This window comes from Cloeon dipterum, chromosome 3 (assembly GCF_949628265.1).
Source record: "Cloeon dipterum chromosome 3, ieCloDipt1.1, whole genome shotgun sequence".
Lineage (NCBI taxonomy): Eukaryota > Metazoa > Arthropoda > Insecta > Ephemeroptera > Baetidae > Cloeon > Cloeon dipterum.
The window spans coordinates 31,535,734-31,556,219 of NC_088788.1; the positions used below are offsets into that span (position 1 = coordinate 31,535,734).

The window sequence follows — 20,486 nt, forward strand, 5'->3', positions numbered from 1 at the left end:
AATAATGTCAAAAACAAAATGAGCACGAATCACGCATTTTAAATTTATGCTTGTTTTGATATCCTGACCCATAAGTTCTTAATTACATATAGTCACTAAATTTGGTTATTTATTCAACCTAGAAGTTGTTTTGCTCAGATATAACATCTAAATTCTTTTATCAATCCAAATTTGATAAATTAATTTTAATCATTACATGTATTAGACAATTTCATCAGATATAAATATAGTTTCAAGAAATAAAAGATTTTCCTTACTAGATTTAAAAATGACATTCAAATAAAATTGGGTACAGTGTTATCAATTTTGCAGTTAATATAAATTATTTGAAATAAGGCAGTGAGTGTATCGTCAGAAACTCTTCCGTGTTCAAAGTTTCGATTGTATCGGCTGATTGAGAAAAGTACATCATCTATCGTCACCACAAAAACATGTAAAATTACCCAACCACAGATTTTGTTTAATAATATCTTATTATTAGAAAGATCATCTGATCTATCAATTAAAATTTTTGCAGAATAAAATAAAGTTTTCTGAGTGATGAAAGTTAATGGTGTACCAGCTCATTTCTTTTTTTGGGCAGGAAGCGTTACGTAACCCAATTGAAGATAAATCTGTGATATGCTTAATCAAAGTTCAAGGATAAATTGAATTTAAAAATATTATTTCACTCTGTTCACAGTGTTTTTATATGAAGTTCTCAAAGTTCGGCTGGCAAAATACCAACGAATCAAGTTGACTACTTTTTATGATAAAGTGCAAATTGCCTTTAACTTTTGAAAGGTTGGCAACTTAATTTGCAACCTCTTGCCTCTTGTCAACCGCTTAAATTTTTATCGTAACTTTGTTTGCAGACGACAATCGGGAAAACGTTATCAATATAGGTGGAGGGGCCTCAAGTGCTGTTTATACTTTGTGGCTGATTCATGAATAAAAAGAGACAGCCTTGACTGTTCATTAACAATTCACGTGACCAGGCGGGACAGGTTATGCCCCACCACCGTGCGGACGTGGGATTTTTCTCCTGACCGAAAGTGGTGAAAGTGCATTGCTTACAGAGAGCAAAAACACGATGGTGATGCTGAAAGAAATTTCGGACGGTGATGTCCAAAAACTGTTGGTTTCTCTTAAACAAAAGCTGCCCGACTCTATAGTTGTTAGTTTAATTCAAACTTAAAATTAAATATGTATTAAAAATCTCGTTGCTGTGGTTTCAGGTGGTTAATTGGATAACGACGCAGATGGTGTGGAAAGCCAAGTGTCCAGATGAAAGTAAAAATCTTTTGTCCGGAAGGAGACTGGCGAGAGGAAGTAGTAATTTGCTTAGCGGAAGGAGCAGCTGTAAGGCTATCGATAATAATAAATATTATTCATGCAACTTTCAAATCCTTTTTGTAGGCTTCAAATAAAGTTTTTGGAGTAGTGCACGCGACTGAAGAGAAACTTGGCGTCTTAAGGGAAGCTTTGATGACGACGGATGTGATTGATTGGGACCGGTTAACTCAAATTTCTTCATGCCTGAAACGTTATTTGCCAATCTTCAAAGAAATTTTGAGAGAAAAGGGATTTAAATATAGCAGCGACGCGATCCTACCGTGTGTAGTGTACTACATGCCTGTTGAATCGGTTGTCATTGCACCACTGCCTGAGTAAGACATTGAAAAATCCTGTTGTACCGAAATATTTTTTATTTATTTATTTTACTTCAGACTTCCGGAGAACGTGCGAGTCGGAGCCCTTGACGTTTCTCATTTAGATACCATTTGCGATAATTGGCAATCGTATGAGCCTCAATTCCGGCCCGTCGTGGTGAAAAATATAGAGCTTAACTCGACTGTAGGCGTGTTTTTAAAAAACGAAAACGGTCAAGAGACGATTTGCTCCATGGTGATGCAAGCCGAGTATGGAGGCGTTGGAGTCATGCAAACTCTGCCTGAATTCAGACGAAAAGGCTTCGCGGCACTCGCTCTGGCTCATTTAACAAGAGCATTTGGAAACAAAGGACTGAACCCTTATGCGAATGCATTTGTTTGGAATGAAAAGTCAATCTCGCTGTTCAAAAAGTGTGGATATAAACTGCTAGGGGAAACAGCAACTGTTTGTATAAGAAATAATAAAGAAAGTAGCTAATAGGGGTAGCCTTTTTGCAAATAAAGTTATTTTTTAATTGGAAAATGACTCTTTCGTTTATAAAGTTTTTTGTTGTAAGTCATTGAGATTTAATTTTTCAATATGTTTCGGCTCCTATATACTGGCGCCATGTTCATTGTCATTAAACATAATTATGTCATATTATAAAAATTACAGCTTAGCTAAGCTTTGTAAAGGATTATAATTATACTGTCGAAAAAAGAAAATTAATTAAAGTCTCAAATATCAAAGAACGATGAAGATCATTAATTATTAACAAAAATACCCTCCTGCCAAAACACCTTCAAGTCATAAAAAAGATATTAAGTGCAATTTAAAAAATTGCTTATCAAAATTGTAAGCCCTACTGGTCTTTGGTGCCACCTGGTGGTGCTCTACTTTCACGCAAAAATCCGTAACCTTGGCAACACACTTTGCTCGTGGTCCAATTATCTGCAGCTGCAAATTAATTAATACTCACGCCCAAGTAGTCCATCGAGCAGTACACATTTTTACTGGTTCCTAACACTGAATCTTTGTTTTTATATATTTTTTTTTAGCAATTTTCATTTTATATCGTTTCAAAAAAATGGCTTTAAATGAAAAATTGGTAGAAATATCTCAAGATGACATCCCAAAATTAATGAATGTGCTGAAAGAACTTCTTCCTGATACAGTGGCTGTGAGTTGAACTATTTACATTTGGCGACAGCCCTTAAAAATAGTTATTTTCCCTCAAAACAGCCGTACCACTGGATATTGACGCACCAGAAGTGGCAAAAGAAAATTCCGCATCTAAAAGTGAAAATCTTGTGTCTGAATGGAGACTGGGACGAGCAAACGGTAGTCTGCCTGGCAGACGGACTTGCTGTGAGCCAAATCAACAATATTGAACATGCAAGAATTACAAAATATTTCTAAAAGGCATCAAACAAGATTTATGGTGCTATGTACGCACCAGAAGAAAAAATAGATCGGCTGAAGGCAGCTCTGATGCACACCGATTTGATTGAGTGGGACAGATTGAAGCAATTTTCAGCCTGCTTGAAACGAATCGTTCCAATTATGGCGGAAGTTTTTAAGTGCAAAGGATTTAAACACGCTGATGACTTTATCTACTCTGGATATCAGTATTACATGTCGGTTCAAGACGCCGCAAATATTGACTTGGGAACGTAAGTCGAAATTTCTTTGATACGTTTGATACTAAGAAATATATAAATGACTCTCATAGAGGTTATAAAATAAGTGTGGGGAAAACCGCAAGTTTAAATAAATATATTGAAAATAACGTTTTAAATTGATAAAAAACGTTACTTGACCCCAAAACTAATAATTAAAAATTAAAGAATATTAACAGCAATAACAGTTCTTCATGTTTAAAAGTTGATATAAAATTTCAGACTTCCAGAGAATGTGCACGTAGGCCCTCTTGACGTATCAAATTTGCAAATTGTATGTGACCTTTGGCAACACTTTGACCCTGAGTACCAGCCCGTGGCAAAGAAAATGTTAGAGCTGAACCCATCAGTTGGCGTGTTTGTCAAGAACGACAAAGGGGAAGAGGATCTGGCCTCGATGGTGCTGATGACCGAGTATGGCGGCGTTGGACTCCTGCAGACTGCGCCCGAGCATAGACGCAAGGGGTACGCGGAAATCGCTCTGGCCCATCTGACGAGGCAATTGGGCCAGATGGGGTACATGCCGTCGAGCAATGTGACTCAGTACAACGAAGCGTCGCATTCGCTGTTCAAGAAGATGGGCTACAAGGTGGTCGATGCTGCGTTCTGGGTTTTGGCTTTCAAACTGCCAGAGAAGGAATGATGGGTTCCCTCGGCTAACAAATTGCACTTTTTAAAATGTTTTATGAAATAATATCCTTTAATAAAATTATTTTCAATCATTTGTGGATGTTTTTAAAGTAGATTCCACATAGAAAAAAATGCAACAATTTTAAAAATGTGTTTGTCGTGTGCATTGGGACTTGACTTTTCAGTGCGTTAGTGAAGCTAAATTTTCTAGAGAGAACGTACTAAATTTTTGTACAGTTTTGTCTACTTGAAAGGCAAGTCAGCTATTACAACATCTAGAAACGGCCTCAAATTTTATCAAACAGTTAAGCCGTTTTATTTGCTTACGCTTGGCATCATGCCTCTTGATGACGCATAAATTATCACACTCTGGGCAGAGGCGCGGTGCTCAAAGAGTTTATTTTGTTCACGGAACGACCACTCAACTCAACACTCCATGAAGTGCCTTTTTACTTAATAAAATATTAAAAAACGGTGCCGTAGACAAAAATTTATCTGCTCGATGCATTTGAGACACGTACTTCTTTTAAAATATATCTCCAAATAATGATTATCAATGGCAACGGCCAAATGATGCATTTAAAATTCCCCTGAAACAATCTTACAAATTGGTGTTTTGAATGCGGGAATAGGACAGGTTTTTAGTTACCAATATTAAAGAGATTCCCCAATATTATTCTTGTCTTGCAGCTCTCGGTGTAAAATTATGCTCTCATCGTCTACGTATGACAAAAAAATATATTTTTATCGACATTATTTATTGAGCGATTTTTGAAGCATTCGACACAGATAAATCAAATCAATTTATAAACGTTTTCTACTGTACTGTGAGAACTATTTGAAATACATGCATATAAACCCGAAATAAAAAAGATATACATTTAAATAAGGCTTTTCATATAAGTACGAGATATTTGAAACAAATATATTAAAAAAAAAGAAAACAGATAGTGACGGGCAATGTTATCTCTTGATGATAAGGAAGCACAAATTGGCGCTGATGCTAACTTGCTAAAGTGCGTTGATGATACTAACTGCCTCAGAAAAAACCTTTGAGATAATTACAAGTCTGCAGAAGTGCAGAAGGACGATGGAATCGGCCTACGAGCTAAACCCTCTAGGAATGGATAAAATACCTGAACTGCTGGACGTGTTAAAGTCATTACTACCAGATAGCGTCGTGGTATTTTGAAAATTCTCATTTATTAAATTTACAGCTTTTTTACTATATAAAATAATGCATCAAATAAATAAAACTATCATATTATAATTAATAGGCATACAATTGGCTTTTAACGCTGTCAAGATGGACTTCTACAGACAAAGAGATGAAATTGATAATATTATGCCCAAATGGGGATTGTGAAGACGGATCAATGGTTGGTTTGGTGGAAAACCTAGCAGTATGTCATTGGACCTAACAAGATATTTTAAAATTATTAATTTTTCCTCTAAGGTTCCAGATAGAATATTCGGAACGCTGTATTGCCAAAGACAAAATATCGAGTTAATGAAAGAAGCTCTGCTAAAAACAAGCCTCATTGAATGGAGCAAACTGAAGCACTTTTCTGCCGTTTTGAGTAGATTCGTTCCATCTATGGCAGAGGTTTATACCGCGAAGGGATTGACCTTAAAAGCGGTCCCTTGCGACTTGGCCATAATGCAGCCAGAAAAAGCTATGAATATCTCAATACCAAGGTAGAGTAAGAAAATTTTGGTGTAATAAAATTAAGGTGTATATTTTAAATTCCAGTCTTCTGCCAAATGTGCGAGTTAGACGGCTAGATGAAAGTTTTCTAGACGTCGTCTGCGACAATTGGCCCCACTACGATTTTCAGTATCGGCCAGTCGTTTTGAAAATGCTACAGCTCAACCACTCTGTTGGAGTGTTCGTGAAAACTGCCAATGACGAAGAGCAATTGGCTTCGATGGTGTTGCAAGGGGAGTACGGAGGTCTGGGTCTTCTGCAAACTCTTACCGAACATCAAAGGAAGGGCTTCGCGGAAATAGCGACGGCTTCCTTGACAAAAACTCTCGGGATGGAAGGAATAATGCCACATGGGTATATTTTGTCTGAAAATAAAATAGGGAAGCAGCTGTTTGAAAAAATTGGGTTTGAAGTTATTGGGTCTGTTGCTAAATTGGTAGTTGTGCAGAGAGTGTAGGAATGAGTTAAATAAAATTTTAGTATGAAAATAAATTAATATTATTGATCAAGATTGCTCAAATTATTTTAAATTTACAGGATTTTTGTAGAGTATTAATTGTATTTTGAACGAAGAACAAATAATAAAAAAAAACTCTTTTTTTGGTCTGGATTTTATTAATAGCAAAAATTGGGCAGGAACAAGAATCTTTATACATAGGGCTAATCTTGTTCCTGCAACAAATAATATGTGTTTGTCCAAGAATAAGAGATAGGAAAGAGAAGCATAAAATTTTTGCATTGAGGGAAAGCCCGTTGGTCATTCAAACGAACTCGGTAAACCAAGAGTTAAGAGGCATTTCATCTCTGTTATTTGTATTGATCCGAGAACCAGGAAATAGAAACTAGCAGTTTTTGAGTGGGAATTTGTCATCAGAATATTGCATCATCTCGGACTTTCGGTTTCAATTTGTAAAAATGAACGTTTATTTTGCATAGCTTTATATGACGCAAATTATCAGAGGCAGCTAAATGAAAAATAAAATTTTGACATCTTTCTCGATGGTATAAAAGCGTCATTTTTTCGCAACGGCAATAACTATGAAATTAATGTACTGTACACAAACATCTACTACTTTTAGATTAATAAGAAACGTTGATTTTATTTTCATACCATGCAGCTTATTTAAAAATATTTAGCTTGCGTTAATTTTCAAATTCACCAATTCAGTAAAGTTCTCTCAAGATGATGAAACATACATATTATGTGCGATCACGTGAATTAATTGTCCTATCAACTGATAAAGTTCTTGATTCAGAATTATCAAACGCAACCGAGGGGCCTCAAGTGCGCGATGCTTATGGACCAGTTTCCAAACGAAATGAGCTCCAAATACGCATTGCAACCTCTGGCAAAAAGTCAAATTCCAAAACTGCTGGAAATACTCAAATCCCTGCTTCCAGACAGTATTATTGTAAGTTTCGTATTTGATTTCCGAAATAATATGTTTCATATGTTTTATTTGCAGGCGTACCATTGGTTACTAAATGGGTCGAGGTGGATCGATGGTCATGGACTAGATTCGAAAATTTTAATATTATGTCCGAATGGAGACACCAACGACGGATCAATGGTCGGCCTCATAGATGGCTTGGCAGTGAGTGAAAAAGATGCGCAAAACAACAATAATATTCTCGTTATTTGTAATAATATGTATCTTAAATAGGGTCACAACAAAATATTTGGCACAGTTTATGTTCAGCCCGAAAATATGGATAAGATGAAAATTGCCATCAAGGAGACCGAGCATATTGAATGGGAGAGACTAAAACACTTAATTGGAGTTTGGCGCAGATTTGTGCCTCACCTGAGTGAAGTTATGAGAGCCAAGGGAGTAGAGTTTACAGAAAACTACAGAACAGTGAATGCCATGACCATTTTAAAGGCTGCTAGTTTGCCGTCGCCAAAGTGAGCAAAAGCAGAGTTTTTTTTAAAATTAATTGTACTTTTAAGGATTCCAGAAAACATTCGAGTTGGCCCTTTGGATGGAAGTCATTTGGATGTTTTTTGCGATAATTGGCCACATTACGATCCGGAATTTCGGCCAGTTATTGAGAAAATGCTCCAGTGCAATCCGTCAGTGGGTATATTCACGAGAACAGTACCAAACGAGCAAGAAACACTGGTATCAATGGTTGTGCAGGCGGATTACGGTGGGATTGGGCTTCTACAGACTACCCGCGCACACCAACGAAAAGGTTACGGCGAAATCGCTTTGGTTACCCTGACGAAAACGCTCGCTGAAGCAAACATTTTGCCCTTCGGGTTTATTGTTCTTGAAAATGAAAAATCCATGGCTCTTTTTAAAAAGTGCGGGTTTGAAGTAATAGGAGTTATGTGTAAAATTATCATGACCTTGAAATGAGAGCAGTTAGACTGAAATAATAAATATGATCTAATCTGATGTAAAAAGAATAAAATGGCATTGCGAAATAAATCTGAGCTTCATTTGATAACTCCCCACTGACGAGAGTTTCTGGATGAAATCATTATAAAACTAACAATACATAATTCATAGTCAATTCATGAATATCATAATAACAGGAAAAATTGTCAAGGAAACAAACGAATAAAAAAAATATATTGCATCGGAGTTGTCGCTGAGGCGATAATAAATATTATTCCATAGTAGCAGCGCAGGGTCACGCAACCAACTCGTAACTGATATAATGTCCTTCCTAAGTTAGAAAGTCAATTAATCGTGCCTGCAGAGCATTGCACTTTGGCCTACTAAGATAACGCAGTTTCAATTTTATCTTCAGCTCTAAGCAAAATTATGAGATAGTGACTGAATTGAAGCGAGAATGTCTCAAGCGCGATTATAGATTCAATAAACACCTGCAAAATGGAAGACGACGGGGATGTGCTTGCACAGCTAAATTCTCAAAATGTAAACCAACTGTTGCGAATGCTGGAAAATTATCTGCCGCAAAGTATAGTTGTAAGATAAATTTTGATTCTCCCGCAAGAAAAAATTGACTTTACAAGTTGATTGACAGATACAAAACTGGATTCGCAAACACCAAGAATGGGAGTCAAAAGTCCCAGAAATGGAGTTTAAAGTTCTGTCGCCGAGAGCTAAGGTGTCAAGTGGCTGTGTGGCGATTTGTATTTGCAGCGGTGTGGTAAATATTTAGGGATAAAAGAAAATCCATTCACCATCGCCAACCCAAACATTCTAGGCCGCAAAACAATACGGAGTTGTTTTTGCAACCGAGGAGAACAGTGACCTCCTAAAGCAGTGTTTATCAGAAACAAAGCTCATTCATTGGGAGGAATTCACGCACTTTACTGGGGTGCTAGAGTGCCACGCCACTATTATGTCTGCCGTGCTTGGATCTAAAGGTTTCAAGAATACTGACGCTCAAATAAGCCAGAGCTTCTTGCTACAAATTCCCATTGAGAGAGCTCTCAAGCAGAAACCAAAAATGTAACTTATTAATTTATTTACTTCCGACCACGTATTATTATTTAGCGTTTGAATTAGTTTCAAAGTAATCTTTATTATGGTTCTGCAGGGCTATTTTGCCCAATACACTGCCATATCCAGACAAAATAATATCAGTTGGAACATAATTGTTTAAAAGAGAGGTGGTTCAATGTTTCTTGAAATACTGTTCTTTTCAAAATTCCTTGAATTAGATGGCCAAGAATTAATGAAATATTTTGGGAGTGTTCCAAAAATAAAATTGATTAGTTTTTGCAAGTTCAATCATTAAGAACCAAAGCATCAAAATATTACGATATTCTAATTAAAGGCTCAAAATTAATTTGTTGCATTTCTTGGCCTGTGTAAAATAATAATGAATTATTTCAAAGCATCTTCTACTATGCAAAGTAATTATGTACGAAGAGGATGACAGGATGACTAAAAAAGGTTAAATTTTCAGGCTACCTGATGGATTCGTCATTGGTTCAGTCGACCTGTCTCATTTCCCAGAGGCAATAAATATTTGGGATGGCTACCGCAGAACCACAATGAAAATGTTTGAACTGAATATATCAACGGGAGTGTTTAGAGTGCACGAGGATGGGCGCAAAGAGCTGGTTGCTATGTCTGTTCAGGCCGAGTATGGCGGAGTCTCGATCTTGCAAACAGCACCACATTTTCAACAACAAGGTTTTGGCACAAGCGTTCTAACAGACATAACTAGTAAAATGGCCAAACAAGGAATTCATCCTCACGGCCATGTTCTAAAAGACAATTTCCAATCTCTTGGCCTGTTTAAAAAATGCGGATATGATATTGTTGGAAAATCTTTTTGGATATTTATTGAAAAAAATGATTGAATTCCTCTACTATTATACATTATACACAATATAAGAAAAAAATCTACTCAAGTTCGCTTGTGGCCTCGTTGTCAGTGTGTTCTGTATCTTCTGGCTGCTGAGACGCTTTAGGATTCTAAAATAATAAAATCACGCTTTCTAGAAAAACAGCAGATAAATAAATGGACAAATCGCACCTCATCAGATTTATTTTCTCCGTTTCCTTCTTTTTTCTCTTCCTGCTCGGCTTTGTGTTGCCTTAGATGCTCCAACATCACTGGTCTCTGATTTGTGGTGTATTGACATTGATTGCACTGAAAAACATATTTGGTTGCAATTTTACAGCTTCAAACAATTACATCTTAAGTTTTACCTGCATTAATACATTTTTAGGCATAGTTCGGGTTGGCGGTTTCGCAGGTGGCACTGCTGCTGCTGGTGCTGCTGCTGAGGTTGTCGGTGTGATTGGCTACAGATTTAATTGGATTTAGTCGTTGCCTTTGAAGGGAAATATAATCAAGAAGTTACCTTGGCAGGAGCTGTTGGCTCTGCAAAATAAAATAATTAGATTAAAATTCACTAGAAGAAAAAACTAGACATACTTTGTGGTGGCAAAACAGATTTTCCTTTAAATGGTTTTCCCACAACAGATTCATGGCCGAGTTTGTGTCCAGTGCCGTCGTAGGTGGAATTTAAATTTTGCGTGTTTCCGAATACCACTGACTTAGGCATGGTTCGGCTGTACAAGTCATCATCATGCAGGTTGTACTTCTTCTCAATAGAACCAAGCACCGTTTGCTTGGTTGTCATCAGCTCACTTTCTAGTCTATCCAAGTTATTCAGCAAATTTGCACAGGTTCTGCAAATTTTGTCGATGTTTGAGACAACCACCACATACTTTTCACTGACAAGTCTTCCCAGGATCTAACAAAGAGAGAAAAAAATTACAGATCAGAATTATAAATTTAACTGCTCGTGACAAACTTCAATCAGACGGGATTTAGTAGTGTTCGTCAGACAGTTAGCGATGGGGTATTTCTTGCCGGTGATCAGATCATCGCAAACGTAACAATGCTCCACAGGTTCTCTTCCTTCCGCACTTTCGCTTACGTTTGCGTCCAGTTTGGGGCGCTTCTCGTCCCCTTTAAAATAAAATGGTATGTACATAACATTCATGTTGTTGTGGCAAAAAGCTTTTAATAACTTGATGATTTTGAATTAAATGATTTCGTAGAGAAACGAACTTACCAGGCGTTAAATCGCTGTCCGAGGTGGACATTTTTCTAGCACACAAACGCGATGAGGACAAGCTCAGACAAGCTGTATCGCTTTCAAAGTTCCAAGCGTTTTCAAGCGTTACGTAAACGTTGTTTACAAGTAGAGAAGTAGGCGTGGTCGCGTGGTGTTTGATGTTTTTTTGGCGGGCACGCGTGCGCTGCTTTCGTGACAGAGAACAGAAACAAATAACAAAAGCACATCAAGATTAGGGTGCAGGCCGGATTGGGCCGGATTGATTACGCATCACTTGACGCCGGTAAGGTGTGAAATATAATCTAACTCATAGATTCTACTTGCCTTGAAATTATAGTCTTTTGAACAACTATATTTCACCTTCAACCCAAAGTCTCTTGTGCCTTGATGCACCAGGAGCCTCAAGAAAACAGCTATCAGAATGAGGCCCGTCCGCGCACCAAGGTTCATTTCGCATTTTCTACGTTCCTGAGATTATTTCATCATTTTGTTTACTTCAGGGGCAGAAGCCGAGGTGGCATGATGAGAGGAAGTAGTAGAGGCGTTCCAGGAAGGGGAGCTTCCTTTTCCAGAGGAAGAGGATCGGCGCCGCATTTTCCCCAGAAACGCGGCTCCTTTAATAATGTTTCCATTGCCGCGCGCAGCACCAAACGCAGTTACGATGAAGTAGCTCCTTCAAGAAGCACTACTTCTTACGAACACCAGTCTAGCAGCTCGTCCAGGCATTATGGTTGAAACTATATTTACCTGATTATCAATAATACATTATATCTGTTATATTTTCTTGTTGTGTTCAGGTGAGCCAGCTGAAAAGTATTACTCGTATGGAAGCTCTAACAGCAACCGCGGCAGCTATAAGCTGAAATATACAAAATATCAAACGGTAAAATTTCTTAATTATTGTTTTGCTTACTGGGTGACTTATCTCATTTTTAATATTCGTGTCTTTTTGAAGGAGTCCTTAAGCTACCACCATCATGATTCTCATCGTTCTCCTTCTCCCCGCCGGAGGTCCCAATCTGAACACTACGAAAGTGAGGTAAGGAAGTAAATGATTTTTGCAAGCAGCTTACTTTCAGGGAAAACAAATTGTGATGGACGCTACCAAGAAAAGTTGGCTACTAATGAAAAGATCTGAATCAGGATTCATCAACTAAAACCCACCATGTCATGATGGACAAATCTATGCCTTAAATATTGGCATTCCACGTGGCTCACAATGAGAACCAGGAAATTCGACCTTTTCTTTGATTATTATCTCTGTTGCTTGGATTGTCCAGTATCAGTTAACATGCTTATTTGAATTCTCACTAAATACTTCAATCATTTGGTGTTGGAACTAACTTTACCGTGCAATAGATGGATCTCAGACTTAAAAGAAAGATCAAAATTGCACGACTAACTTTCTTGACTTAAATGGAGCTCATCACAAAGAGAAAAATTAAAAAAAAAACGAAAAAAATTAAGGAGAAGCTCTCACAGAGAATGAAAAAAAAAATTAAAAGAGACGAGAACCAGAACCATGAGAGTTGAGACACTGAGAAAACCAATGTTGATTCTGCTGTTAGGCTCCGAGCCACCGAAGCAACAGCAGCCACTACAGAGGAGACCACCAGGAGGAGCGGTACGATAGATCCTTTGAAAGATTCGAAGAGCACCGCCCTCAAGAACGATACCAATCCTCTCGTGACCCGTACAGGGAGGAGGTGGGGGAAGAGCCGCTAGAGCCTCCACCTCCCCCTTTGATTTCCAAAACAGAGGATTATCTGCCAGCTCCCAAAGTGATGCCCCAGAGAGGCCGGGGAGCAATGCGAGGAGTGAAAAGAGCACCATTCAGGACCTACGGCTCAACAACCGTGGTGTCCTCGCAAAAGGCAGCGCTGCTTGCCAAGAAAAAATTGGCCCTTGCCACGGGCAGAACGTTCAAGAGGTAATTTTGCAGAAGATTGTAGATATTTGATCAATGACTGAAAGAAACGCAGAGAATCAAAGAAAGGAAAAGAATGAAAAATCCGTTCAAATGATTGAGATGAACATTTGAACAGTGTGGAAATCAGTGGGAAACGAAAGCATGAATCACTGCAGAATCGAAGACATAATTTGATTTCTTCTTGAATTGCCCTTGATTAGCTATTCTATTTGCTTAGTCAAAATGTTTAAATTTACAGGCCCACCTTCACCAAAGTTGTCAGACCGAGGGTTTTTGAAGTTAACCCTGTAAGTTTAATTTCACCAGCAAAATAATCTTTCTAAATTCTTGATTTCTGCATTTTCAGGAAAGTCCTGACCAGGATCCTGAAGCTAATGATGACGCTGATGACACTTACGTAAGTTAAGAGTTGTCATTCATTTGGATTTTTGTTGCTCAGTGCTGAAAGAAAGAAACCTGCATGTAGATTTCACTTCTGCTTATCAAGTTGTTACAGGTTTAAAATAAATATATGAATAGTGATGATCTTCTAGCCTAATACAACATTTTGAAGCAAATAAAAAAGTCATCTGTGAGCTATATTTATTGAACTAGATCTTGGTTCAGAATTATTTAAACCAGTCAAATACCAAAAAAATTGAATATGATTAACATATATTTTACATCTTTTAAATTTTGACGCAATTTGACGATTGGACAATACAGCTCAGTTTTTAGGACGTTAATTAACAGTAACATGAAACAATTTATTCCATTTCGGGATAGAATGTAACTTTTTGTTTTTAACTGTCAAAGAAAGTATATAACATTATCGCACTTGAATGCAAACTGAATTCTATATAAAATATTTGACTTTTTAGACACAGCATAGACCCAACCTGGTGCCGCACAGTCGATCAGGGTACAAGTTCATACCACTGCAGTGTCCCCATTGCAAGCTGTCATGCACAACCTTCCACGTAGGTGTTTCAATCCCAATTTTCAGGATAAATGAACAACAGAATTGTCCTTTCAGCAATACAAGATACACTTGACCAAGAAACGGCATATCATAGCAATGGTGAAGGTGGAAGCTGATATCAAACAGAGGGTGATCAGCATGCGATCCCAGCAGAGGAAGCAGCAGAACCAGGAAGAAGAAAAACCTGACCCAGAAAAACCACTGTCGGAATTCACCTCGTTCTGCCCCACTTGCAAACTTAACTACCGTCAGAGTAAGGAGATCCATGAGAGCTCCAAAATGCATGTTGTAAGTATTTTCAAGTGTTGGATAGATTATGATGCGACAATAGGGCTTGGAGTCCTTACGCCGCCCAAAGAATGCATTAGGGGAAACAGGATCCTAATTCTACTAGATGTTACAAAGATTTGTCTCTTTTTTGCAGGAAATAAAACAGTTCCTCTATCCAACATGCAGCACTTGCAATATCAAGTTTAAGTCAGCACGCTTTTATGAACAGCACTTGTGCAGCTTGGAACATATAAGGGTAAGTCAAGGATTTATCTATTTTATGGTTTTGGTCGGTGCCGAACTGGCTAATAGGCTTCAAGGCACCCCTCTAGCAGGGCGCCCCCAGCCGCCCATTCCGACATTTGGTTTTGGTGCCCTTATTAAAAAAATGCAACTTATCAATGAAAGTTAGATACTATTCTTGTTGCTAATCATTGCATTTATTTCTCACGATCGTGCGCGTCTTTGTTTTATGTCGTGATATCGACAGGGCGTAAATTTGGAAGCCTCGGTAGCGCAGTAGGCAGCGCGTAAGTCTCATAATCTTAAGGTCGTGAGTTCAATCCTCACCCGGGGCATATTTTTTGAAAGTGCTTTCCAATTGGTTACTTCTTTCAACCATCTCCCATATCAGCTTCTTGGAAATGAACCATGGTTGCTGTTCATGATTTTATGAAATATTAATTTGTTGTTAAAATTATTATTTATTTATTTATTTTATTATTAAATAAACATTTGAGAAACATTTTTTTAAAATAGTTAATTATTGACAAAATAATTTGACACACGTCATATATTTCTCTTAAATCTGGTCTTAATTTTCTTTTTTTATCCATTTATCGTGTACCACACACAGTGAGTCAGACATTGATATTGTGATGCACCTGTTCGCATATTTTTGCGTACCTTGCCACTGAGTGAGGTCTTCAATTTAAATACTAGGCATTAGCCACATGCTATTTAGTCCCAGGATATTCTTGGCAAAAAGGATGGAATGTTGGAAGCCTGCTTCAGCTCCTGGATTACAATGAACACGGTTCATACCGCCACAGAGCACATTATTTTAGTTTTATCTTCAGTTGACATTTATTTTACGATTCAAGTTCACTCTACCATAAGTCTTTCTATCAAAACCCTCTCCTCAAACCATGATGCGAAAATTAAGCAGCAAATTTTAGAATTTCGCTATTCTCAAAATAATTTTAATCCTTCCATGATAAGATGAAGCGATTTTTGTTCAAATCAAACTTACGCTGCGTAGATTTTTCTCATTTACAATTCTAATCAACTTAATAAAAATTGAATTAGTAATCGAGGACTATTCTGAAGAATAAATTATAATAGAAGATTACATTTTTGTTGCAGACTATAGCAGCCAAGAAGGAAACGAAGAAGGATAAAAAAGACAATGGGGATGAGGTTGGAGAAATTGATCGTGAAGCGCTGGATATCCTTGAAGGTTTCATGGTGGTTGATTCAGTTGGGGAAGATGATGATGATGATGGTGTGAACACAAGATTATATAAAATTCCGGTTAAAGACGTTAGTAATTTTTAGTTGAGAAGGAGGAGCTCCATGGCGTTGATCGTATCAAGACAGTTGAGGCGCTGTTCTGCGAGCTTTGCCAGCGTTTCCTGCCCAGACTTGATGACGTAGATAAAGCCAAGTCAGTGCACTGCCGCAGTTCATTGCACAAGAAAAACTTTGAAGTCAGTGAGAAGACGAAAGCCAGACGTGCCGAAGAGGACAAGTCCAAAGATAAGGTATGGCTCCAGGTTTTTTGTATTATATAGCAACTGACTGAATTTTTTGTTGCATTTAGGAAACTGCTGTAGAGCACACACATGAAAAGGAAAAGCCTGTTGCTGTGCAAGAGGAGGAAAAGGACGAAATGGCAGATGATGAGGCTATTTGGCGAGATGTTGAGCGAGATATTGGGGAACTTCTCAAAGACAGGAATGATGATGTCAACTCAAACATTTCCGCTGAGGATGTACAGCTATCCCCCGTCTAATTAATTAGGTGTGCATGTAGCACCAATAATTGGTTTTTAGATATTATTTTTCAATCGGGAGTGATTTTCAGGAAATCCTAATCAAAACATACCATTATCAACTACAACTTGAGGTCTCAGCCGCGCAATTTTGTGGTGGTGGCTGGTTGAACGACTTAAGCCAAAATGCAGCCTTGTGGCTGAGCATTTTTGGTGGCGGCTAAGACTATTTGTTAAGTGGAGGTCCATTTATAATGATTAAATAAGGGCCTGTACGGTCATATCCCAATAATTTTCTCCAGCAAACTTTCGTTTTTTTTTTCAACTTCTAAACCAGCGGCCGGCCACTTGACCAAACTTAGCTGGCTGGTGCAGTGCAGCGCGGCTTGCTGAGACCTCTCGACTATTAGTGCTTTATATATTGACTCCAGGTGAAGAACTGGTGCTTTTTAGTTATATATTTGTTTCCTTTCTACGAATGCGAATGATGAGAATTGTAGAACTCCATGAATAAAAGACTTCAAATACATAGATATAAAATACAGCACGTTGAAAATGCTGAAATGCAAGATTTATCACTTAAGAAAATTTTTATCAGCATTTTCAGGCTCTGTAGATGCTTGGTGATTTATTGCAAAAGTAACATTTTACATCTAAAGAAAGTTCGCATATTCATCACATCACATAACACAAATTTTTACAAGATTTGTACAAAATTTAAAAATTTACACTGATTTTCACTGCACAGAATTTCGTATCGTTACATTGGTTTAATTATGCATTTCATCATCAGAAACTTCTACTGCATTTAAGATAAAGTCAAACATTTGCTACCAATGGATGGATTATTATGTCGGATTTTGAATGTTTAATTGGGTTTAGTAATGAGTCAGTCTCACATGTGTAATTAGGGTTGACTCGCATCACAGCTACGTCTTATTTTACATCTTAATGACAAAAGTCGTGGGGAATAAAACAACCCCAAAGCAACCAAGAGAATCGAATGGAAATTAAAGAATAACATGCATTTCCAAACGGTAGTTTTAAGAAATATGTGTGCTGTTTGAAATAATGTTCTGAAAAATGATTGAGACATATAATGTATCTGTGAGAGAGTTCCCTTGATCTATTTGCTTGCAGTCATGAAGCACATTATAACCATCACGAAACGAGTAGTAAAATTATCATCAAACATTCTCACAGCTATAGGACGAGATTCAAATGCAATTGAAACAATAAATGATCCATGTCCGCTGAGCTTAGGCTGAGTCGGCCCCGTCTGAGGTTGTGCCAGGGCTCTTGCTCAGTTTGTCCGTCTGCAGCAAGCCGGTCTTCTCTTCAGCAACAAGCGGCACACTTGTATCATTGTACATGCACTCATACACTGGATTGGCAAAGTTGGAAGCCTGAAACATCAAATCAAATTTAATAAAATAAAATTATTATTTGATGAGGATACTCAAGCACTTAATTGCAATTTGATTTGATTCTCCAATTTTCAAAATTCTCCATGAAAATTTACTTAAATTTATCGTGCTTATTTAAAACTAATCTGAGCGTTTGTGGGGGAAAATACCTTGTTGGGATCCAAACTAAAGCTATGCTCGAGAGGGTCGTCACCGTCATCTTCCCTTAGGTAAATGGGATTGGTAATTTCTACATTGTCCGTCATGCGGACGTGGGCAAAAGGTTTGTTTCCTCCTAGGCGGCGTCTGTACATGACATAGATAACTCCTCCAGTGGCGAGAGCGAGTAGGAACAGGAATGCAATCAGCAGCACCACCAGCAGTGCTGAGGAATCTTCTTCATTGGCTTCTTTATTGTGACTCAGGTAGGGGTTATGCGTCTCGCATCGGAGGCCTTCAAAATCAGGTGGGCATCTAGGAAAAAGGATTTGCATGGTCATATATTATGAACTACGTATAATTATAATACTGTTTCCAAATAATCTAACCGCTTTTAGCGTTATTAACGTCCCCATTTTATACTCCCAAGGAAACTCTTAGGATAATACGTTTTATTTTTTGACAAAACCATTGAATTTGTGTTAGCCTTTCCTGATGTGAACAGCGTAAATGCTTTAAAGTAAAGTTTTCGTTCAATGTATGTAGCTGAAATTTGACTTAAAGACACTATTCAATGAGACAAATCGATTTGTGGGTTATTTATGACGTTCTGGAAAAAAATTCATTATTTCCCATAAGGGGGTTTCCCGGATTAAGTTTATAATGACCAACAGCAGAACAAAAAACTAAACATAATCTGAAAGCTGGTCAAATTTGTTGTTTAACTGTGTTGAAAATATGTCCTCACATTTTTTATAATTGGAAAAATCAAGGTAGTTTAGTATCTCAAAATTACGTAAATTAATTAATTGTAAATTATTTATAACTTTTGACGGAAAAATGAAGCTACATGACCTGGAAGTCAGCTCAGAAATTTTCAAAACATTATTAATTAGAGTAATTTGCAAATTTTCCAGCAGAAGTCAAAAATCTAGGGACATTTCCGTAAAATACAAAATTGAAAAACTGAGACCCACTGAACAATTTGTATTATCAAGAAGTGTTACGATTTAATAAAAACTGGCATCAAAATCAAATTATTTAACATAAATTATGTTAAATTCCATTAGGATTTTTTAATTTCCGAGCTGCATAGCTTGCAAACTTCGTTGAATCAATAATTTTGCTCTAGTAAAATGTGTTATCTCATTGGATACCACAAAAATTAAAAAATTTCATCAAAAACTAACACTTTTAATCCTCTAATAATATCCTCTTTCAGCGGATACCATCTTTCCACTCGCCATTTAATTTGCACTTGTATATTTTTGGGAAAAAGTATTACTCACATGCAGACTGGCTTCAAATCGGATTTTGCAGGCTCCTGGCAGGTGGCTCCGTTGAAGCAAAAGTTTCTGCAAGTGGCCTTCTTCTCGCACCTGGACCCTGTCCAACCCTCCATGCAGCGACAGATGGGCTGCGATATGAGAGATTCGAGCACGCACACTCCGTCGTGATGACAGAAGTCGCGGCACGTGTTATCAGTGCTGGTGATGGCGATGGAACAGTCGGTGCCGGTCCAGTCCTCAGGGCACCGGCAAACCACAGAATCAACGGCAGTAACGCAGAAGCCACCGTTGCGGCACTGCAGGTGCGAGCACTGTTCTCTAGATGGAAGGTTGCACAGATCGCTTGGCACTGCTAACGGTTTCTTCAGGCAAAGGTCGACTTCACACAGAGGGCCTGTGTATCTTTGTGGACACAAACAGTACAGCTTTGCGGTTGGCAACACTCGACAGGTGCCTGAAAAATTTAATAAAATTAGAATCGTTAACAATATTCAGTTGGTAATAGAAAAATATCTAGCCAAAAGTAATTTACCTCCATTTTTGCAATGATCACTGCAAACGTCCATGGAGCATGATTTACCAGTAAATCCTTGGGGACACAAACATAAAGGATGACCTTTATCGAGCACACAATCCCCCTGTTAATCAGACGCATTAATTAACTGCTGCTTTGAATTTCAAGTTTAAATATACATGAACGCAGAAATTCTTGCACGCTTGGTTTTCGCAGTGACCACCAATGTAGCCCTCAGTGCAGTTGCAGTAGCTTTCGCCCAAATTTTTAATGTGACAGGTTCCATTATTCAGACAAACCCTGTCCTCGCAAACACCGCAGTATTTTCCTGATAAAAAGAGGATAAATTTAACAATACGAGCAAATTGAAGGAAGAACTTACCATAGAACCCATTCTTGCATACGCAGTAGGAATTTACTTTCCCCGTGTGCTCATCAAAGCTGCTCTGGCAGTAGCCTCCGTTAAGACAATCGCCCTCACACAGATTCAATGGAGTTTCACATCTAGCTCCAGTGTATTGAGGGCTACAGTGGCACTGAAATAAAATTATACATATTTTTCAATGATTGGAGTTGGAGTTAAGACATTAAAATTTAATTCCCAGTAAGTATAAATCTTAGTTCATGGGTATTTTCGACATTCTCTGCTCTAATGCTCTACCTTACACATAAAGCTTAGAATAATTGTGTGCACTTGTGATAGGCACAGTATGATAGAGCGAGCGATGAACTAGTAAACTGCTTCAAATATCTGTTAGCTAATTAATTACTGAAATATTAAATAAACAGTTTTTGTA

At 37.8% G+C, this 20,486-nt stretch overlaps 6 protein-coding genes, 1 non-coding gene and 1 pseudogene across 13 annotated transcripts in view; 6 read left to right on the plus strand and 2 right to left on the minus strand.

Moving 5' to 3' along the window:
* Positions 1–760: 760 nt before the first annotated feature.
* LOC135940135 (uncharacterized) lies at positions 761–2,384 on the plus strand (annotated as a pseudogene).
* Positions 2,385–2,568: 184 nt separating this feature from the next.
* Positions 2,569–4,033, plus strand: LOC135939684 (uncharacterized). The gene is made up of 4 exons (XM_065484191.1): positions 2,569–2,812; positions 2,875–3,000; positions 3,055–3,305; positions 3,534–4,033. The coding sequence occupies exons 1-4, from the start codon at positions 2,720–2,722 to the stop codon at positions 3,952–3,954; spliced, it is 891 nt and encodes a 296-aa protein (XP_065340263.1). The 5' UTR covers positions 2,569–2,719; the 3' UTR covers positions 3,955–4,033.
* Positions 4,034–4,889: 856 nt separating this feature from the next.
* LOC135939682 (uncharacterized) lies at positions 4,890–8,084 on the plus strand. Of its 6 annotated transcripts, none has more exons than XM_065484188.1 (7): positions 4,890–5,124; positions 5,219–5,344; positions 5,398–5,639; positions 5,695–7,061; positions 7,116–7,555; positions 7,601–7,731; positions 7,791–8,084. In XM_065484188.1, exons 1-4 carry the CDS (start codon positions 4,966–4,968, stop codon positions 6,104–6,106), a joined length of 939 nt encoding a protein of 312 aa, XP_065340260.1. In that variant the 5' UTR covers positions 4,890–4,965; the 3' UTR covers positions 6,107–7,061; positions 7,116–7,555; positions 7,601–7,731; positions 7,791–8,084. The 6 variants fall into 6 exon arrangements, with proteins under 6 accessions (XP_065340260.1, XP_065340258.1, XP_065340257.1 ...); XM_065484186.1 differs by having other exon boundaries at positions 7,116–7,244; positions 7,314–7,555; positions 7,601–8,084; XM_065484185.1 differs by having other exon boundaries at positions 7,601–8,084.
* Positions 8,085–8,452: 368 nt separating this feature from the next.
* On the plus strand, positions 8,453–10,131 carry LOC135939685 (uncharacterized). The gene is made up of 4 exons (XM_065484192.1): positions 8,453–8,588; positions 8,647–8,772; positions 8,830–9,077; positions 9,538–10,131. Exons 1-4 carry the CDS (start codon positions 8,493–8,495, stop codon positions 9,935–9,937), a joined length of 870 nt encoding a protein of 289 aa, XP_065340264.1. The 5' UTR covers positions 8,453–8,492; the 3' UTR covers positions 9,938–10,131.
* LOC135939686 (uncharacterized) lies at positions 9,891–11,306 on the minus strand. The gene is made up of 7 exons (XM_065484194.1): positions 11,165–11,306; positions 10,901–11,058; positions 10,519–10,840; positions 10,445–10,464; positions 10,290–10,385; positions 10,114–10,230; positions 9,891–10,052 (listed from the first exon to the last, which is right to left on the minus strand). Exons 1-7 carry the CDS (start codon positions 11,193–11,195, stop codon positions 9,981–9,983), a joined length of 816 nt encoding a protein of 271 aa, XP_065340266.1. The 5' UTR covers positions 11,196–11,306; the 3' UTR covers positions 9,891–9,980.
* Positions 11,307–11,385: 79 nt separating this feature from the next.
* On the plus strand, positions 11,386–16,852 carry LOC135939681 (uncharacterized). Of its 2 annotated transcripts, XM_065484183.1 has the most exons (14): positions 11,386–11,450; positions 11,505–11,611; positions 11,668–11,897; positions 11,965–12,050; positions 12,123–12,206; positions 12,736–13,097; positions 13,336–13,384; positions 13,444–13,494; positions 13,958–14,056; positions 14,113–14,346; positions 14,483–14,584; positions 15,694–15,832; positions 15,886–16,091; positions 16,151–16,852. In XM_065484183.1, the coding sequence occupies exons 2-14, from the start codon at positions 11,589–11,591 to the stop codon at positions 16,340–16,342; spliced, it is 1,857 nt and encodes a 618-aa protein (XP_065340255.1). In that variant the 5' UTR covers positions 11,386–11,450; positions 11,505–11,588; the 3' UTR covers positions 16,343–16,852. The 2 variants fall into 2 exon arrangements, with proteins under 2 accessions (XP_065340255.1, XP_065340256.1); XM_065484184.1 differs by lacking the exon at positions 11,505–11,611 and having other exon boundaries at positions 11,427–11,450.
* On the plus strand, positions 14,834–14,906 carry TRNAM-CAU (transfer RNA methionine (anticodon CAU)). The gene has a single exon. It is a non-coding gene; the product is annotated as a tRNA-Met (tRNA).
* LRP1 (LDL receptor protein 1) overlaps positions 16,847–20,486 on the minus strand; it is a 38,347-nt gene continuing 34,707 nt past the window's right edge. The window contains exons 65-70 of the mRNA XM_065484182.1: positions 20,072–20,225; positions 19,869–20,017; positions 19,708–19,813; positions 19,176–19,629; positions 17,898–18,201; positions 16,847–17,727 (exon numbers count right to left, since the gene is read on the minus strand). Of these exons, the coding sequence (XP_065340254.1) occupies positions 17,581–17,727; positions 17,898–18,201; positions 19,176–19,629; positions 19,708–19,813; positions 19,869–20,017; positions 20,072–20,225 (1,314 nt within the window). The 3' untranslated portion in view covers positions 16,847–17,580. The remainder of the gene's footprint in view (positions 17,728–17,897; positions 18,202–19,175; positions 19,630–19,707; positions 19,814–19,868; positions 20,018–20,071; positions 20,226–20,486) is intronic.

What these genes read in the sequence shown, in the direction of transcription:
- LOC135939681 (XM_065484183.1), top strand. Translation starts at nt 11,589, where the DNA reads ATGAGGCCCGTCCGCGCACCAAG. An exon ending in AATATACAAAATATCAAACG is followed by an intron (nt 12,051 to 12,122) that starts GTAAAATTTCTT and finishes GTCTTTTTGAAG; the next exon opens with GAGTCCTTAAGCTACCACCA. An exon ending in ACGGGCAGAACGTTCAAGAG is followed by an intron (nt 13,098 to 13,335) that starts GTAATTTTGCAG and finishes TTAAATTTACAG; the next exon opens with GCCCACCTTCACCAAAGTTG.
- LOC135939686 (XM_065484194.1), bottom strand. Translation starts at nt 11,195, where the DNA reads ATGTCCACCTCGGACAGCGATTTAACGCCTG. An exon ending in ATCTGTTTTGCCACCACAAA is followed by an intron (nt 10,465 to 10,518) that starts GTATGTCTAGTT and finishes TTTATTTTGCAG; the next exon opens with AGCCAACAGCTCCTGCCAAG. An exon ending in GAGAAAATAAATCTGATGAG is followed by an intron (nt 10,053 to 10,113) that starts GTGCGATTTGTC and finishes TTATTATTTTAG; the next exon opens with AATCCTAAAGCGTCTCAGCA.
- LOC135939682 (XM_065484185.1), top strand. Translation starts at nt 4,966, where the DNA reads ATGATACTAACTGCCTCAGAAAAAACCTTTGAGATAATTACAAGTCTG. An exon ending in TACTACCAGATAGCGTCGTG is followed by an intron (nt 5,125 to 5,218) that starts GTATTTTGAAAA and finishes TATAATTAATAG; the next exon opens with GCATACAATTGGCTTTTAAC. An exon ending in GTTTGGTGGAAAACCTAGCA is followed by an intron (nt 5,345 to 5,397) that starts GTATGTCATTGG and finishes TTTTCCTCTAAG; the next exon opens with GTTCCAGATAGAATATTCGG.
- LOC135939685 (XM_065484192.1), top strand. Translation starts at nt 8,493, where the DNA reads ATGGAAGACGACGGGGATGTGCTTGCACAGCTAAATTCTCAAAATGTA. An exon ending in TTTGTATTTGCAGCGGTGTG is followed by an intron (nt 8,773 to 8,829) that starts GTAAATATTTAG and finishes CAAACATTCTAG; the next exon opens with GCCGCAAAACAATACGGAGT. An exon ending in CTCAAGCAGAAACCAAAAAT is followed by an intron (nt 9,078 to 9,537) that starts GTAACTTATTAA and finishes TTAAATTTTCAG; the next exon opens with GCTACCTGATGGATTCGTCA.
- LOC135939684 (XM_065484191.1), top strand. Translation starts at nt 2,720, where the DNA reads ATGGCTTTAAATGAAAAATTGGTAGAAATATCTCAAGATGACATCCCA. An exon ending in GCCTGGCAGACGGACTTGCT is followed by an intron (nt 3,001 to 3,054) that starts GTGAGCCAAATC and finishes TATTTCTAAAAG; the next exon opens with GCATCAAACAAGATTTATGG. An exon ending in GCAAATATTGACTTGGGAAC is followed by an intron (nt 3,306 to 3,533) that starts GTAAGTCGAAAT and finishes ATAAAATTTCAG; the next exon opens with ACTTCCAGAGAATGTGCACG.